Genomic DNA, 17,562 nt, shown 5'->3' with positions numbered 1-17,562 from the left:
TAGCATGGGTGTTGTTTTACCTGGGTGTGGACAGCAGGCGAGTCAATAAGGTCGGTTGGCATCCTTTGGCCGCTTTAGCTGCACCTTCAGCCTCTTCATGCCTATCTGAAACCCGTTCATGGCCTGGATAGCGGCTTGAGCACTGGATGGATTATCAAAACTCACAAAGCCTGAGACAAGAACGCAGAACGGGAGAGAGACAGATTGGGGCAAAAATGGGGAGTAGAAGAAAAAAAAAAAAAACACACGAAGGGAAGAAGAATGTGGAGAGATGATGAGAAAGAAACGAGGAGAAAGGGAGAAGGACGGAGACGGGGAGAAAACACAGACGAGAGATGAAAGAAAGAAGGGGGAAGAAGAAGGAGAAGACCCTTTTTAACTCAACAATGACACAACAATAGGTCTTTGTTTTCTCTTTTCAGCAGATTAATTGAAAATCTCTGAATTAAAACGATTACATAAAATACCACAAGGGGCTAATAACACAGATATGACAAGTCTAACGAAAAGGAGCGGTTGGAATTTAACTTGAACGGAGAAGAAAAAGATGAAAAGGTGTTAAAAGATTAGAGAGGGGAGAAAAAGAAGGGGTCTCGTGTTGCGTGTGTGGATTTGTGGAGCGAATCAGTTGTCTGTAAATGTTACCTGACTGCTGAGAGAGTGGCAGGTCTGCGCGCGCGCGTGTGAAGGTGTATTTCCATGTGCGTGTGTGTGAGACTGAGCATGTATCTGAGTAAAGGGCATGGGGGTCGCGAGGAGCCGCGAGGAGCACGGCGTGTAGGACGGAGGCGCCTGCTGCTCTGAGTTATCACCTGGGTGTCGGGGCGGAATGAGCCCACAGCCTTCCACGCCAGGACTCCTCGCCTGCTCTTATCAGACACCTCTGTGATTGACGGCCCAAATTTTCCGCCTGCCAGCTGATTTGATCACACCGCTATGGGTCCAATTTAATTTGGGGGGAGAGGGCAGGCTTTTGTCAGCGCGGGTGGAGATAAGGCTGCGTCTTTTACAAACCCTTTAAACAAACCCGAACAGGGAAGGGCCTGTCAGTCGGCGGTGATCCCCCACCCGACCCTACAAACATGCACACGCGCGCACACACACACACACACACTATCCCTGGCTTTAATGAATCTCCATACCTCACATTTACATCCACATGCCAAAAAAGGTGATTGGGGGTAAGGGGGTCAAAGTAGAAGAGCGGGGCCACGAGTGTGCCGCAAAACTTTATGCGCCCGGATCCATTTGTATACCAATAAAAGCAGAATGGGATGTTTGAGTACATTTTTTCCAGTTTCTGCCGTTTTCTCGAGAGAAGGTAGCTGGCTGATATTTCATATCTTTGATGCAACACTGTCTTTTCTGGGGCGGCACAACTCAATGCTCCAAACGCTACTGGTGTTTGACGTATATGGCTCTCACCGCAGCCATCCATATCGGCAGACTGTCTGCACACATTGTAATGTTATGCATTTTTAATAGAAACTTGCAAACGCTATCGGATGACAGTTGGGAAAATACAAGTTGAGCGCCGAGGAGTGGAGAACGCTGCACCACATGAGTCTCCCGCTGCTGTACAAAACAGCCGATATATGTAATGATTATTTGCAACTGATGGTGTTTGGTTCTATGAAAACCCTCTTTCTGCGATGTAGAGGTGAAGTCCTGGTTCATTGGACTCTGCTGCAATCACTCCCACTCCACTCCTTCAACGTCCAGATGGTCCATTTTTGGATGTTTATTTTATATTGGTATGTGTTAAAGGGAGTTGCTCTTGTCCTTTGTGGATGTTAAAAGACTTGTAATAAAAGTATTGGATTCTTTCTTAGGGTGAATCTTTATAAATGTGTGAAATGTGTCAGCTGAGCCAACTTCAAAGTAGGAAAGATCAGAAAAAGCAGAAGAACAGCTGAACAAAAGGTAGATCCCGTTTTCGGAAGCCCTTAAGGGAAATTGCATCAATTTGTGTATATGTACATTTTTTCACCGTATCTTAAAAGCAGAGGTTTTTTTTTTTTCTTTCTATTTTTGGTGTACGTCTCTCTTTGTGTTCTCCACAGACCTTTTGAAATCCGTTTCAAACTAAATCCAGCTAATTCCACTTAACGAGGTGAGCTCTGATCACTTTTAAAAGTCAATATCGAGTGACTAAACGCCGAGGATTAAGACTAATGTTGTTACAACAGAGTCCTAGATTGAATTAAACACAACCATACAGCTCTTCAGCGGTGAATGGTGACTCTCGGTGACTCAACGAAACACTACACGGGCTCATAATGACACGGCCTGTTAAAATGTGTACAGTATTTAATGTTAATAATTAAGACAAAGTTGCGTCACCTTCGTTCCTCACCGTTTTAATGCAAGTTTCTGGAACCTGAGACATGTCGTCTTCATTTCTCTAAATTGCTTTGGGGTGAATTGTTTGATCAATTCCTAGATCTGTCTTCATCTCACCTGCACTGCCTAATACCACACAATTGCACATACCAATTTAATCAAACTGAAAATAAAACCTAAACTAAACAGATATCTGTCTGAACTGACAGTGATGCCTCCCTAAAGCGGATACTCCGAAGCCTCCTCCAGAAATACATCCAGGCATATGCTTCAAGTGCTCCTTCAGTGATCTTTTCATCATTCTGGAAATTACAAGTTTTTCTGTAAACACTCCAACTGGAAGAGTGATGTGTGATTAACTCCGCCAAAAATCCCCGAATGTACCTGGTGCTGTAGAGAAATCCGACGACATATGCACAGACCTTATTGTCTGAAAACTCACAGTAATCACACTGATGTGATTATCAATATACTAAAGATGTCAATTCAATTTTAAATGATCAATATAAAAAAAATATACAAACCTACAACAATATTGCAATGTGATGCTTCTTAAAATGTAGTGGGTAAGTTAACTTTTACACCAACAAACTTGAAATTATTTATGATGGATAGATGATGGATTTGAGGTGAGTCTTTTTGGTTTTTTGATTAGAAAGAAAAGTGGATTATCTGAATTAGAATGTGGTGTTTTTTGTTTTTTGCCTGGTTGTTTTTGTTATAGATAATTAATTCATGATTATTTCTCATTTTGTCCCATTTGAATAGACACAACAGTGCTTTGGAAGTTGCAGTTGAATGGAAAGGCCTTTGTCTTTGTATGTCAGTTAGATTGGAAAAAATGGGAATATTCCCAACACACCAGCGTGAGCAAGCCCAGGTTTTGTACATGTCTTTAATAAAATATAAAGTGTATCTAAACATGCCTGTGCCACTAACCAGGCCATCAGGCTAAGCTCACACACTTTTAAGATGATGTGTTCTTGGAGGCCAAATAACTTTTCCCCCTTTAAATCGCAGCATCTTCTCACTAATTTGTTAATGTCTTACAAAGGAGCCCCGGGGCTTGTGCAATAAGAAGTGAGGAGACACAGACGCACACAGAAGAATCGTGGGTTAAAATTGTTGTTTTTCAGCCAAGATCTTAATTACTAGGCGTGGAAAATAAGCCGGTGAGACTGATGAGGTCACCGCCCCTTTGTCCTGCCCCCTTGTTGACTGACGGATTGTGATAGCGAGAGGCATATGTTTAGAGAAGAGCAGACACGGGGGGAGGAAGAGAGAGACTGTCCTGAGAGGGACAGAGAGGGAGAGAGAGAGAGACAGGCGAGGGAGGAGGAAGCCCCATAGACATGCCATGTTGAAGAGAAAGTGAAAGAAAGCCAATGCTGGGAGTCTCTCCCTCTCCCTCCCTCTCCCTTTCTCGGTGCCTGTCTCCTGGGTGCCGCTGTCCAACTGAATCAACAGCAAGGCCCACACCAGTCTATTATTATCTCTTTAAGCTCATGGATTCCACCTGCACCGCCTCCACCCTGATGAACTGGTTTGCCGTGTGGGAGGCGAGAGAGAGGGATGAGGAGGTGGAGGGATGCTGCTGGGTTGCCCATCTGGAGGATTGGGGTGGGGGGGGGGGGGGGGGGGGTCGTCTGGGAAAATGCTTTCCTCTTGGGTAAAAGGAGGCTGGGAATTGCCGAGAAGTGGAGATGGATACTGATTGTATTAGGAATGGTGTGATGGAGAGGTTGATGAACAGATGTGTGGAGCAAGTGGCAATTGTGGAAGGATCTCTGGGTCAGTAGCTAGACGAGGGCGTCATTCATTCTAGAGCGCCCCCCCGCCCACACCACACTCCCCTCTGCTGTCGCCGCTGCCGATCCCCACCATCTTGTTAGATGTGCCTGTGTGGTGAAGCCAGGGAGCATGTGTGCGTTGCCCCTGTGTGCCCCCCCACCCCCTCGCCCCCCTGCTCAGTGGCATGTAACGGCACCTTTAAAATGTTAATTGCAACTTGATTAGGATAGACACTGGGAATAAAAGCAAAAGCAAACACTAATTGCACGAAAGCAACAGGAGGCATGAGATGATTGCCAAACACAGCCACTGTGTGACTCTGTTCGTTTGAATGACGTCTATTTTGTCTTTCTTTCTTTTCTCCCCTTTCTTGCATGTCGATTTTTTGGACTCACCGAAACACTTGCTCTGATTGGTCGCTCGGTCCACAAAGACTTTGGCGGAGATGACGTTGCCGAAAGGCAGGAACATTTGCATGAGCTCCGCGTCGCCGAACTCCTGGGGCAGGTGATAAATAAACAGGTTGCAACCCTCTGGCCCTGGTGATGAGAGGAAGACAACAGGGGGGTTACACAGGAGCATAAACAGGAGATGCCCAGTGCGAGAGAGACTGACCATAACAACATGGGGAATTATTTAATTTATTATTACTCAATAAAGCATTGAAGATTGGCACAAATATGCGTTTTTATAGATACTAGATTTTTGAATTCACGCACTTTGAAGCTACAGTGTGTAATACTTACAAGAACATATTCACAGAAATTGAATATATTGTCCGCAATTGTGTGTTCATATATGTATCACCTGCAACAAAGAACCAGTGTTTTTTCGTCAACTTTAGTGTTTTTTCGAGTTAAGTATAGTAACATTAGGGGGACCCGACCTCCGTTTAAGTCTGCATGTTCGCTGCGTCGTCCCATTTGAGTCCTCCTGAGAACCCAAGCTCGCGAAACAACTGAACAGATGGGTTGCACCTTACGGAATCGTACTGTACTGTTAAATTTGACTTTTGTCTGTTCGCACATGTAAACAGCCACATAGAAGCAGAGACAGGAGAGGTTGAAGAGAAAACCAGCCAGGGATAAATACAGAGACAGAAAAAAGAGACGTTTATACTGAGAAAGAGAAACTCATACGGAGAAGACGGAGAGGAGGAGGAGGAGGAGGAGGCAGAGCATGCATTAAGACATAAGCCAAGTGTTTGCCCCAATTACTTTGTGACAGTAGGACTGTCTTCCAATCTCTCTCCATCCCTCCACACTCATCCAACCAGCTGCCACATGTTGTACAGGGCAATCTGGAAAGAAGCAGGGATGAACTCAAGAGAGACGGAGACAGAAATGGAACCATGGACAGGGAGAGAAAATAAGAGAGAGAGAGAGAGAGAGAGAGATGTGATGGACTCGTGGACAGTGTGCGTGCAGCTGGTAGCCTGGCTAGCATGCTCTCCTGTCTCATTGCTCAGGGCGATCGCGTGACGAGATGAGGCCGGGGCCGGTGAGAAGGCTGATAAGAGAGAGGGCTGCAGCGGTGGCTGGTCGCAGTGCCGCTATTCCCTCAGCGAGATAGAAGACGCACATGCACGCACACACACACAGGTTCACAGTGGGGATATTCTTATTTTTTTCTTATTTTTTTTTTTTTTATCCATTTAAGTTAGAAGCTCAGGTCTGTCTCTTTAGGTTCAGGTCCCTTATTGAGAATTTGTACTTTGAGTGGTCTTGTTTGAGGCAAAGAAATGTCTGCAACTGGTGTGCAAGGACAGTTTATATGTTGGTCTCACTAAAATAATTCCCCCCGTGTTTGTGGTGACACCTTCATACCAACCTTTCACGGGTCTGTACATTTAGCTGTGTTGTGCTGAGCTCGTTTTTTGACTGGATAAATGCAGGAGTATGACAGCATGGTGTAACAGGCACACGGCTATATTAAAGCAACCCTGATCAAATGAATCTTATTTGACTTTTTGTCATAAATATTGCATTTCTTTTTTACAAAGACAGAAACAGAAATTATGTATTTTTTTCCTATTACCTTAGTGCTTTACGTGTATAACTAATACAGTGTCCATCGTTGGAAAGTGTTAAGTTGCAACATTCTTTAAAAGGGCACGTTGACAAGTCGATCTGGCAGCATTACTTCAAAAGACACATGGTTGTACGGCTTGTTCACAGCTTAGGATGATAATTAATTTAGTACGATTCACATACACAGGGATTTATTGATATTTATTTTTTAAAGCGAAAGCAATGTTGCACATAATTGCCTGTTTACAGGTCATGGGCAGTCCTACTTTATAACGAAGCCTTTTGGGGCTCCAGAGGGAGCTGCACAAAGTTGATAAATTGCCTCAAGTGTAATGTGAGGCAACATTGGCAGAAGCTGACGACAACTACGCTAGTTTTTAAAAAGAAAAAAAAAAAGAAAAGGTCTGGGGCTAAAGTTAAAAACAATTGCGCTTACCAGGCCTGTGTAGTCTCTCTTCATGCTGGCTACATTATCTGAGACTGTAACATTCCAAAATCCAAATTCTCAGACGTTCTGAGTTGCATTTTGGGGTAATGTAGTTGCCAGGTTTCGACAAAGAAGTTTAAACTGTCAACTTTCACTCAACACTGAGACAAAAAAATGAAGTTTTGCAATTTGAATGAAGAATAAGAACAATAAGGCATACACTGACATATTCATGTTCTGTTTTCAACCTTTGCCGTCGCCTGAAACGACCACTGAGATATTGATTGGTTGCTTCATTGTCTTTTCACCAAGCATCATCTGGAGATTATTTTGGTGAGGTTGGTGGTGATGGTTCTCTTAGACTGTAATCCATTCACTCTTAAAGACGCACAACAGACAGTCAAAGGACTTCAGACACTTACTAATCATCCTCATTGTCAGTCATCATCTGTCAGCTGTCGCGTCGCATGACTGCAACTTTCATATCTTTAAAAGGCTTCGCATTGCATTGTCTGATTTTAGCATGAAGTAGTGTACGTGCCGTAGACACCTTTTTTCGTTCCGTTGTGAAACATTCGCGGACACTATGGTGGATAAATTTACACACTCAGTATTGAGTCACTCAGACAAAATTGCAAATGGTAAGTATAGTGCACTATATACAGTAAATAGTCAACATGGACAGATTCGGTAACGTTGAAACACCACCTTTGAATTCTCAATGCAGGAAAAGCCTTGATCCTTTTTTTGAACAACCGACTAATTTACTGTATCGATTAAAAGTTGAGGCATATTTAGTTCATCCACGACCACTTGACAGCACTGCATAACTTTGACCGTAATGTATACAGTATGGATGTTTGCTGTGCCAGTATGTGTTGTTGTACAGCACTGGAACGTCACTGTGCTGGTGACACATTTCCAAAGAGTACAGTGAAGATTTGTCTGGTTAGAATAATATTTGAGGATGTGGGAGGATTTTCTTTGCTGACGTACACTCAGACACAGGCCGATAGAAAGCATTGTCGAAATTGTTGTTGGCTTTCGGAGGGAGCTCGAAGCTGAGGCTTGACTGTGCCCGTGTGTTCAGGTTTAGGTGTCTCTTGTTAAATGGCAGAGCTGCGCACTGTGGCAGTGGACTAAGACAGACTGGGAGAGTTTCCAAAAACCAGAGGAGGCCGGAGCGCAGACAGGCCACTGGCTCAACCAAGCATAGCTCTGTCTGTGTGTGTGTGTGTGTGTGTGTGTGTGTGTGTGTGTGTGTGTGTGTGTGTGTGTGTGTGTGTGTGTGTGTGTGTGTGTGTGTGTGTGTGTGTGTGTGTGTGTGTGTGTGTGTGTGTGTGTGTGTGTGTGTGTGTGTGTGTGTGTGTGTGTGTGTGTGTGTGTGTGTGTGTGTGTGTGTGTGTGTGTGTGTGTGTGTGTGTGTGTGTGTGTGTGTGTGTGTGTGTGTGTGTGTGTGTGTGTGTGTGTGTGTGTGTGTGTGTGTGTGTGTGTGTGTGTGTGTGAGTGAGTGAGTGAGTGAGTGAGTGAGTGAGTGAGTGAGTGAGTGAGTGAGTGAGTGAGTGAGTGAGTGAGTGAGTGAGTGTCTGTGTGGTGTTTGCATTACCGTGACGTCGATCATTTTTGCAAACTATTTAAATGCTCCTCTAAAGAGCAGTGAGAGATGGGATACATTTAACAAGTGTGTGATTATTTTGGGGTGAAATTATGCCTGCATGTGAGGCGAATAAGTCACCGACATTTGAGGATAAGTTTCTGTGTAGGTACACTTGATTCATACACTTCTCCCATACACTTCTCCACTCCCCGCCTTGCACTCTCACTATCCAAAATCACAAACATCAACTAACTTTTTTTTTCTGCAGGCACCGTCGGAATCACTCGACTTCAGCGTTCCCAAATTGAATATTCCTGCCACTCTACGCTGTCTCGCGCAATCATATAGATGAAAAATTGAGAGTGACAAATGGCGTCAAAAAGAGTGATTTACCATCACGGTGTATCCTATGCTTTATTACATCTGATGCTTTGGCATAAGAGTGAACTCCAGACCAGGAATGGTAATAAATGATTATGCATGCAGCTAATTAATCTGATGAATATTTATAACCACTTAAACACATTGTAATGGACTGATTAAGCAGTCCAACGCTGCAAGTTTGAATTAGTGCAGTTTTTGAATAATGACAGAGTAACTTTCCATCTCACTGCTAATGTTCTTCTCCTTAAATGGGAAGCCTTTTTCTCACATTTTCCCCAGCCAGCTTTTTCCCCTCCCTCGCTAATTCAAAGCAGCGCAGCTACATTAGAATGGAACATGGCAATTATCACCTTTTATCTTGGGTGGGCGCGCTCGCTCGCTCTTACCTTCCCTCTGTTGCTGGGGAATGATGGTTGGTTGCTGGGGGAACGCTTGGCTGATTGGCGCATAGGCGGCAGGGTAGGCTGCTGTTACAAAAGGGAGAACCAGAGTGGAATATTTCATATCTCCATTTTCATATTTGACACAACAAAACTTCAATAATTTTTTCCGTAGTGTCCATTGGCATCTTCTAGACATTGTATAAATAGATGGCATTATCAGCGGGAGCCTAGGAACATCTGGCCAGTGGATCACTACACATTGGCTACATGAGTACAATTCGACTGGGCGAACACACAAAGGAAGAGAGGGCGACTTTCACCATGTTAATAACAGCAGATATAAGGCAAAATGCAGTGGTCTGAGAGGTCTACTGTACGTCCTCTCTCATGCAGGAGGCTCTGGCAGGTTCAGAATCTTCCGCTCTCGGTGTACCTTTGGAATTAAAACTTTTTGTGTGGGTGAATAATCAAGTCAACTAAAAATCCCTTTGTGATCCCAATGTAAAGCAGCCTAATCCCGGAGAAAATTGTCCGGTCGTCCGGCTATCTCTACCTGCCATTGTGTCCACTGATGTGACAAACGCAAAGGGAGAGGAGGGTAGAGGGAAAAGGGACAGATGGAGGGTGGGCGGGAGGAGAGGAGGGAGGAGAGACGGATCACCTGCGTAGTGCTGGACGCCAGCATAAGCCTGTTGGAGAGGGTCGGCCACCGTTGGACTCTGTGCTGCAGAGAGACAAGAAGAGAGATGGAGAAAAAGGGGGGTTGACAAAGAGGAAAATGGAAGCAAAAAAGACAAAGACGGGACGGGACGGGGCATGGTCAAGACAGATCCAGAGACAACGGAAGATTTTGAGAAAATTGTACACGGGCAGGACAGAAATTGGCTTATCTGTAGAGGACCCATCAGGGCGTGAGATCACACAGAGAGTGGGAGAAATGTGGCTTGTCATATCTCTCAGTTCTTCAAAATGCTTGTTTGCCCCAGATGTTTGCATCAAATATTAACAACATGCCAAACAAACCACTTTGTAGTGCATTACAATTGCAGCTGCCTTGTGCATAATGGAGAGTGAGAAATGCACGTCTGTCATTTTCTACAGGAATCAGCCCCAGACAACATTAAAAAGCCAAGGACGGGCTGAGACGCATCAAATTAGCCGTAATGGACTGATGGATGAACTGATGGATTCATCATGATACTTGGGCTGGCTGCTCGGAGATCTGCCAGAGACGCCGCTGATTGACCCTCAAGCCTTAAACGCTTCAGTTCAAATCAGAAAAAGGTGTCATGAGTGAGTGTGAAGTGAAAAAGGGACTCTTGTCAACTTTTCAAAACGTACCATGCGATGTGATTTAGTTTGTCACTACCGATATGTTGCATTGTGGCAGTTAGGTGATGTTCTTATTCAGATCAGGTTCAACACTAGAATAATCAAACATTCATAGATCACCGTCGGTACAAGCAGCTAATCGTTCGACATGAAGTGTCGGGGTCAGAGCAACCGTCTCATGGCATTAGCCGTTACAAATATATCTCATGTTTCTTTGATGTAAACGTCAGCCGGCTCACCTGGGTAGGGATGGATACCGTTGGTGTAGATGGGCTCAGAGGTGGGCTGCCCATTGCTTTGAGGAGGGAGGGCACTGAATCCGTTGACCCCGATCGTGGTGGCTATGCTGGGCACGGCTGTGGCGGAGATGCCCGGGGGTGTGCTGGTGCCTGCGGATAGTTACAGAGGCATTATGGAAACTGCGGGCTGCACGGCTCTAATGGTCTCATGAAATATGAGCAAAGGAGAGGTGTGCATTTTTCATACTTTTTTTCTCACAAATGTAACATAATGGTGAAGTGTTGTTTGGTACTAATTGGTACCAATTCAACCGTAAACAAAGGTACAGTTTCTAAAATCAGTCGAGGTACAAAAAATATGGGAACCAAGTTGACCTAGAATTAAAAGTATAGGTATATTGCCTTTTCTTCTAACCACTGTTCCACCGTGCAGTGATATTTCTACTCTGTCACCTTGTCATTGCCCCTTTGTGCTGATGGGTTTTTATTATTTTTCTGATCCGGGTGAAGGGCATTTAGGTCTTGTAGGATTAAGTTTGATGGGCATTGCCTGGTATATGTAGGCCTTGTGGATTACAAATGGCAGGTACAGCGTCAAGCCACTTTTATTGAATACATTTGCGATGACCCTGCCTCCAGGCAGCCTGCCTACTTAGTGTCGTGCCTTCAAAGCTCCTCATGACAAGGACCAAAAAGATAGTTCAGGCTGGGGTCCAGGATTATCTCACACAAATCTTTGCTCTTATATTGTATAAGCCAAGGACTCTGCATCCAAAGTCATTGGATTGGCCGCGTTCCCAGAAAACACACACTGTCACAGAGACACAGAGGGAGAGAGAGCGACAGACCGAGAGAGAGCGAGCGAGCGAGAGAGATAGTGAGAGAGAGGAAAAGAGGGAGCGACTTAATGTGGCTGCCAATGAGTGTCAAGGAATGCTGTACATCTTCTCTCCCATCATGCCTCACTCAATACACGGCTCCGCTTCCTTTAATTCAACACTGGCGAAGTCTGCTCCAGTGCCCGAACGCGGAGCCTACATCTTAAAAAATGTAGCAAGGGCAAAAGTAGAAAGGCCTTGAACGAATATGTTTCTGCTGCTTCTATAATTCTTGTTAATGATGAATATGATTCTTGCCAGCAGTGAGAAAGGGAGAGAGAAGTCGTGCGTGTGTGTGTGTCTGTTAGTGTGTGCGCCTATTAGTGTGTACCTGAGGACGGTGTCATGGGAGTAGCCACCAGGCCGTTGACATTGAACGCTGCCATTTGCTGCATTTGAGCGGCAGCGATGGCCGCCATGGGGTTCAGGTAGGACCCTTGTGTCGCTGCCATCAGGGCTGCTTGCTGTTGCATCATCTGCTGTAGGATTAAAGAGCAGTGGGGAGGAGAGGCGAGTGGAGGGATGGAGGGAAGGACGGAAAAGGAACGGAGGGTGAAATAGCCGCAGGACCAGAACATGTTTACTCTCACATCTCTGTTTGCTTGGCCCATGCCTTGTTCTTGGACAGAGTGGTCTGTGTTGCCCTGCAGCGTTGCTTCCCAGCTACCGCCGCTTTGGTCTTGTGCTCATTATACTGACACAAGAGAGAGGCGATGTGGCTGGGACGAGTTTAGCAAGCTGGGGGACTATGTGTATCTATAAACAATTTATGTATGTTTATGTGTGAGAGGAGAAAAAAAAAAAGGGCAGGGGGGGTTGCTGTGGCAGAGTTTGAGAGATTGTGCTCGAGTGGGTGATTCTCACCTGTCAGGGTGAGTTGTAAGCTACTGTATGAGTGCAAAATCTCACGGACTCCTAACTCGGGCTGTGACTCTCATGTGTGAATAGGGGGGTGGGGGAGCTGGCAGGGACAGAGACGAGGGGTGTGGGTTCCTGGTAATGACACGCACCTCCGTTTGAGTGTAAAGGAACACGTGTAGGTAATGTAGGCCATGAAATGTTAAAGACGGCAGGCTCGGTTTGGCAGTTTAAAATCCAAAGACCAAGTCGGCGAAATGGAAAAGTCAGTGTGAAGTGGACGCTCGCAAGTGTATGAAAGTAAAACAGTGCAGTGCTGATCATACATGATAAGCAGCTTCCCTGGACAAATGAGGGGATAGAAGAGACACGGTATAAAAAAAACAACAGTGCAGCATTTTTCTGTAAAGCCTGTGTAAATTTGGACTCTAACAGCCATTTAAGTGTGAAGCGCTTCAGGTGTTGTTCTCCGGAGTGTCACATGCCTAGTGGGAGAGATCGTGAGTACAAGCCACAAATCACAACAGTTTCGGTTACGTTTTTGTTTTTTTTAAGCTCACCGTCTCCTCCCCCGCCGGGCTGAGACTTACAGCATGAGAGTAGGCGCCATAGGCCCCAAACTGGATGGTCATGGGACTGAAGATGCCGAGCTGGCCCGCCATCTGGTGCATCCTACGCAGGGTCCGCTCCTTATCGGTGTCCGCAAACTTGACCACCAGACTGGACGAGGCACCCTGGTGGGACAAATGTTTTTTTCAACGAGGTCGGTAAACATGCAACCAAACTTGAGTATTTACACAGGGTTTTCACTTTGGAATGGTATCTTCATAGCAATTCATTAGTGGACACTTACGGTCATTTATGTGTGACTGCAGGTAACCAAAAGTAGACAAAAAAAGAAAACAAACCAGAAGAGAAAAATCTATTTGGATAAAAAAATAGGTAACTGTCAGAGTTTAAACAAAGTAGGGAAACTAATAATTCTAACTTCTGCAGCAAACACACGTTTCATGAGCTGGTGATGTGAGAACATTCTAACTTTGACTGACTCATCAACAAACAAGGTGCATTCCATTTGCATCTTGTGTTGTGTGGTTGAACATAGCGTTTCCCTCAGGGAAATGACCTCCAACAAAATGTTGGCTACATGTTAAAGAAATAATATGCAGGGCATCAACCTTCTTTTCTCAAAAACCCAAGTGTGAATCCTATGCACGTCGTTCATTCCTGTCAACCGATGTCCACGTGTACATGACACTTCAGCCCTCGAGGCCTTGTACAGTATTTCTAAACCATGTAAGCCACTGGAGCTGAATATGCACATCACTACAGTCACTCAGCTGTCAGCATTAAATGGAAGAGAATACTGAGTGATATTTGCTTATGTGAACTTTTCAACTCCTCTCAATACACTGGGAGTGAACTGTGATCCTAACCAGATCCCACAGGAGTCCCAGTCCCCCGAATGGTGAGGCCCCACTGAATACAATACTGGGTAATTAGGCCTGACAAAAGCCCTGGGCACGTGGAGGGTGAAGTATTGACTAATGGCTCTGCCTTACGGCAGATATAGTTCCATATTGATGTCCGTGCTCCTGCGTTTGCATCCAATTAAATCATTTGATAGACAGAGACCAGAGTCCCTTCCTGTGTGAGTGAGAGACAGAAACAGAGAGAGAGAGAGAGAAGGAGGATGAGGAGGCTGCCAGGCAGGGAAAACAGCTACAGACACTGTCAAGAGGACCGGGCTCCTATTTAATTACAGGCGGTGCATGCTGGGAAAGAGCACGGAGCACCACCAGGATAGAAGGACACAGTGAGCCAGGGGGCAGTCAGGATATGATTAGTAAGATCATAAAAGCAAAGACACGAAGAGAGAGACTCCATAATCACAACTTGGATCCATCTCTCAAAAATCTCTCATCCTGACAGGGTCGCTAGAAATTCAGACTTTGATTGATATTTCCTTTTTTTTCTTCTTTTTTTTGCGTGTGTATAAAAAAGTGGAAATGTTGAACTGAACTGCAGAGCACACGGTGACGGTGAGGCGGACCGGTGTCACTGATGCTGCTTACAGCTGTTTCTGTGGCGTACAGCTGTTTCCTGTGTCTGTGCCTCGGTGTATAAGAAATTGAATTCGACGAAGGCTCGACTGAAGTCCTCCACGGGTCCAACTTTATGCCCGAGTGCTACTCAAAGACGGCGCATTACTTTTTTTACAGAGCTATCCAAACAGAAAAATCCTCCAAAACAAACAAACGTGCGCCTTGTGAAGTTGAAAATTGCAGTGGCACAATACGAGTTTGTGTGTTCAGCCACAGAACAAACACAGTCTCTGTCTTGATGCAGTTCCGCCTTACTTCATTCCAGTTCATGCAAAAGTGTGGCCTATTTTTGCAAGACCATTGAGAGGGCAGTTTTTCCGGGGTGGTCTCGTGCTCTGGGGTTCAGTTAGTCATGGCTGCTGCAGCAATCCTCACACAAAACATAGTTTACATAGTCATATATTTATCGGGCCTTCACCTGAAATGGACGATTCTTTTTTTTTTATTTAACAATACCATAAAAAAGTCGTCATTTTCTTCACCCTTATCCTCCCCTCATTAACAGTTTTCTCCATTCTCGGCCTATATTTTTTTTTATAAAAAAGTAAAATACCCATGTGCTCAAATGCGAGGTGGTGCAAACGTTCTGGTCCAGAGTTTTTTATTTATTTTTTTTGCATGCTATTCTACTAACTAGTGTGAAAATGTGTGTTGGAAACATTCTATTAACGCAACCGGGAGGGTGTGTTGGCTGCAGATAACTGTGCGAAAAAAATGCTGGGGAATGAAGGAAGGCATCAGCATGCACCCCAGGGACGGTGCGTCTCAGATGGGATCCTATCGGAGCCAGCCAGCTCCCCACCTCAGGCCAGAGGAGACGCATCTGGTGTTTCTCCCTTGGAGCCATTTCAATTAGTTAAATCAATACTCCAACATGGTGGCGTTAACGGCACAGTCTCCCCCCCCCCCCCCCACACACACACTTTTTTTTTCATTCCATCCCACCTCCTGACCTTTTTCCACTTCTTTTTCAATGTTGTGGGCCGGTCGAAGGGACTGTGCTGTTGGATTTAATGAGGCTGGCACTGAGCAAACATCTTCCTCCAGTGTTGTTGCCCAAGCCAGCACGCAGCATGGGGGGCTGGCATTTAGATCACATTCATTTTCTGCTTTGTGTATCTTGTGTATTCTTATATTCATTTAATGCCTCATGAAGAATGCATTGTGAGCATCAGGGCTGTGAAAGCCCGAGGCTGCCCGTACCCACTGCACCGTGACTCGAGCCAGACGGGGCCAGACTGTGGGGCGAGGCTGGTCTGGCTTCTCCCAGCAGAGTCCTCTGCTGCAGACGACGGCACGGGAGCAGACCCAGTTTGCCGTGTATGCGCCGGGACGTCTCGGCAGCACCGGCACCGAAGCACCACAACAGCCTCTGCAGGTGTTTCCGGCACTGCCACTCGTGTCAGAGTCTAGTTTTTTTGACATTCATTACATTAAAGCCAGTATATCCCCTCTAACAAAACAAAAACAAATCTCATCCTCCCGCCTGGATAGGTGCATTTCATATTCCTACATCTGAAGCAGATGTATTCTGACTAGATCCAAGGATTTCAGTCTGAGATCTCCCTCATGGATCAAGAGTTTCCATCCACATAAAGAAAGAAGTCATATGTGGCCAGGTAATGAAGGAACAGGTGGCAGCAGACAACAGGCACTGGATGCAAAACAGCCACTCCTCACTGGTAGCAGAAAATCACAAGCTGACAAACAAACAGAATAATAACCTCCCCCGGCATGACTCCGATACCTGGAGAGAAAATGAATTTGCAGAATTTGATAAGGGCCAACAGGGAGCCTTCACTTTTGACAGTTACAACTAAGGTATTTGTCATGGGTTCAAAAACTAATCAAATTTCTTCAACAACGCACTTGACTTGAGAAAATCTCCCATATTGGATTTTGCGGCAGGCCACGTAACGTGCGGACGGAAAAAAAAAATACACAGCGGTAATTGAGGGATTAGAACTAAACTACACCAGTGAACCGGCATTGTCCTTTTATCTCTGCATTATTGTGATACATAGGCTGGTGTTAAGTGTCTGCTAACGGGTGAACAGACACTCCTCTTCCGTCCTTTACAGAGGCTCACAGCAATGTAATACAACAACATTCTCACCGAAGGGAAAATGCCATTTTGTGACACACATCAGCTACTTTTAACTGAGAAATGAAACTTTAAGCAGCTTGAAGACTCTAAACGTGCTAATGTAGAATGTGTTAGAAATCAATAGAGTGCCCCGTGACAAGTTTGTCTGGTAATCCGACGAACCTCCTGTGGTCTTTGTATTCGACTCTCTGAACCTCGCTACATCTGAGACTGTCTCTCATCAGCAGTGGATGATGCCGCCTTGCTCTCCGTCACTGCATCAAGCCAAAAGACCAAGAGGAACTATACTTGTCATTCATGATTGTATTTTGTCCATAAATCACAGTTCCCACTATCGTATGTGGGGAGCACAAAAAAAACAAAACAACAAAACTCCACGCAGTTTGTCAGCTACAAGCCCGCTGAGGTTCCACAATAGTTTCATGTGGCGTCTGTTGACTTGCGTATTACAATGACAGTGCTCTCTGGCTGGGTCTTATCTCTCATTAATCCGGAACTATCGTGTGACACACACGCACGCTCTTGTCGCTGCCAACACCGGCGAACTCCACAGGCCCCGTCAGCCACGCTGTGACACCGAACATGACAATGTCTGCAATTTGCCGCGCGCTGTCTGCCTGCGCCCCTCGCCTTCACCAATTTGAAGTTTTTGCCACCTGTGTCTTCGCAGCCTCGCTGCAACGCAGGCAGCCGCCGCGGTGAGAGCGCCCCGTCTTGAAAGCACCTGCAATTTGCAATAAACATAATTCAGTGCTATAACCCGGTCTATCGTCGCATGCCCTTTGGTGGCATCCCTTGTCCTTAAGCTTTGTTAAAGCCTCTCAAATTGGGCCAGCTTGTTTCGGTGGACGCATTATTTATGGTGCGCGCGTGTGTGTGTGCCAGGTAACACAGATGCTGCAGAGAGAACATTAAGAGGGAGAGGGAGACAACTCTTTGTTCAAGGTTCATCCAGACCTCACAGCTGGCAGCAGGCAGTGAACTGAGCAGCCCGCTCTCCGAATCCTGCCTCCTGTTAGTCTGTTGTTGACGACATGTGGCAGTGATATTATCCAAATTAACTGCATCCCCCATCGGTACCAAAGCCT

At 45.5% G+C, this 17,562-nt stretch overlaps 1 protein-coding gene and 1 long non-coding RNA gene across 12 annotated transcripts in view; one reads left to right on the top strand and one right to left on the bottom strand.

The window, feature by feature from the left end:
• LOC118302204 overlaps positions 1-17,562 on the top strand; it is a 196,669-nt gene that overhangs the window by 61,260 nt on the left and 117,847 nt on the right. The window lies entirely within an intron of this gene.
• The window catches only part of celf6 (CUGBP Elav-like family member 6), a 132,977-nt gene that overhangs the window by 13,180 nt on the left and 102,235 nt on the right, over positions 1-17,562 (bottom strand). For 5 of the 10 annotated variants that reach the window (XM_035628175.2, XM_035628172.2, XM_035628170.2 and 2 more), the window contains 7 exons: positions 12,823-12,996; positions 11,736-11,883; positions 10,527-10,676; positions 9,617-9,679; positions 8,959-9,039; positions 4,530-4,673; positions 21-170 (listed from right to left, as the gene is read on the bottom strand). In XM_035628175.2, the coding sequence (XP_035484068.1) occupies positions 43-170; positions 4,530-4,673; positions 8,959-9,039; positions 9,617-9,679; positions 10,527-10,676; positions 11,736-11,883; positions 12,823-12,996 (888 nt within the window). In that variant the 3' untranslated portion in view covers positions 21-42. The remainder of the gene's footprint in view (positions 1-20; positions 171-4,529; positions 4,674-8,958; positions 9,040-9,616; positions 9,680-10,526; positions 10,677-11,735; positions 11,884-12,822; positions 12,997-17,562) is intronic. The other 5 variants (XM_035628177.2, XM_035628176.2, XM_035628171.2 and 2 more) reach the window with 4 other exon arrangements.

Source organism: Scophthalmus maximus, chromosome 4 (assembly GCF_022379125.1).
Source record: "Scophthalmus maximus strain ysfricsl-2021 chromosome 4, ASM2237912v1, whole genome shotgun sequence".
In the NCBI taxonomy this organism is placed as follows: domain Eukaryota; kingdom Metazoa; phylum Chordata; class Actinopteri; order Pleuronectiformes; family Scophthalmidae; genus Scophthalmus; species Scophthalmus maximus.
This window is presented reverse-complemented; position numbering and strand designations above follow the sequence as displayed.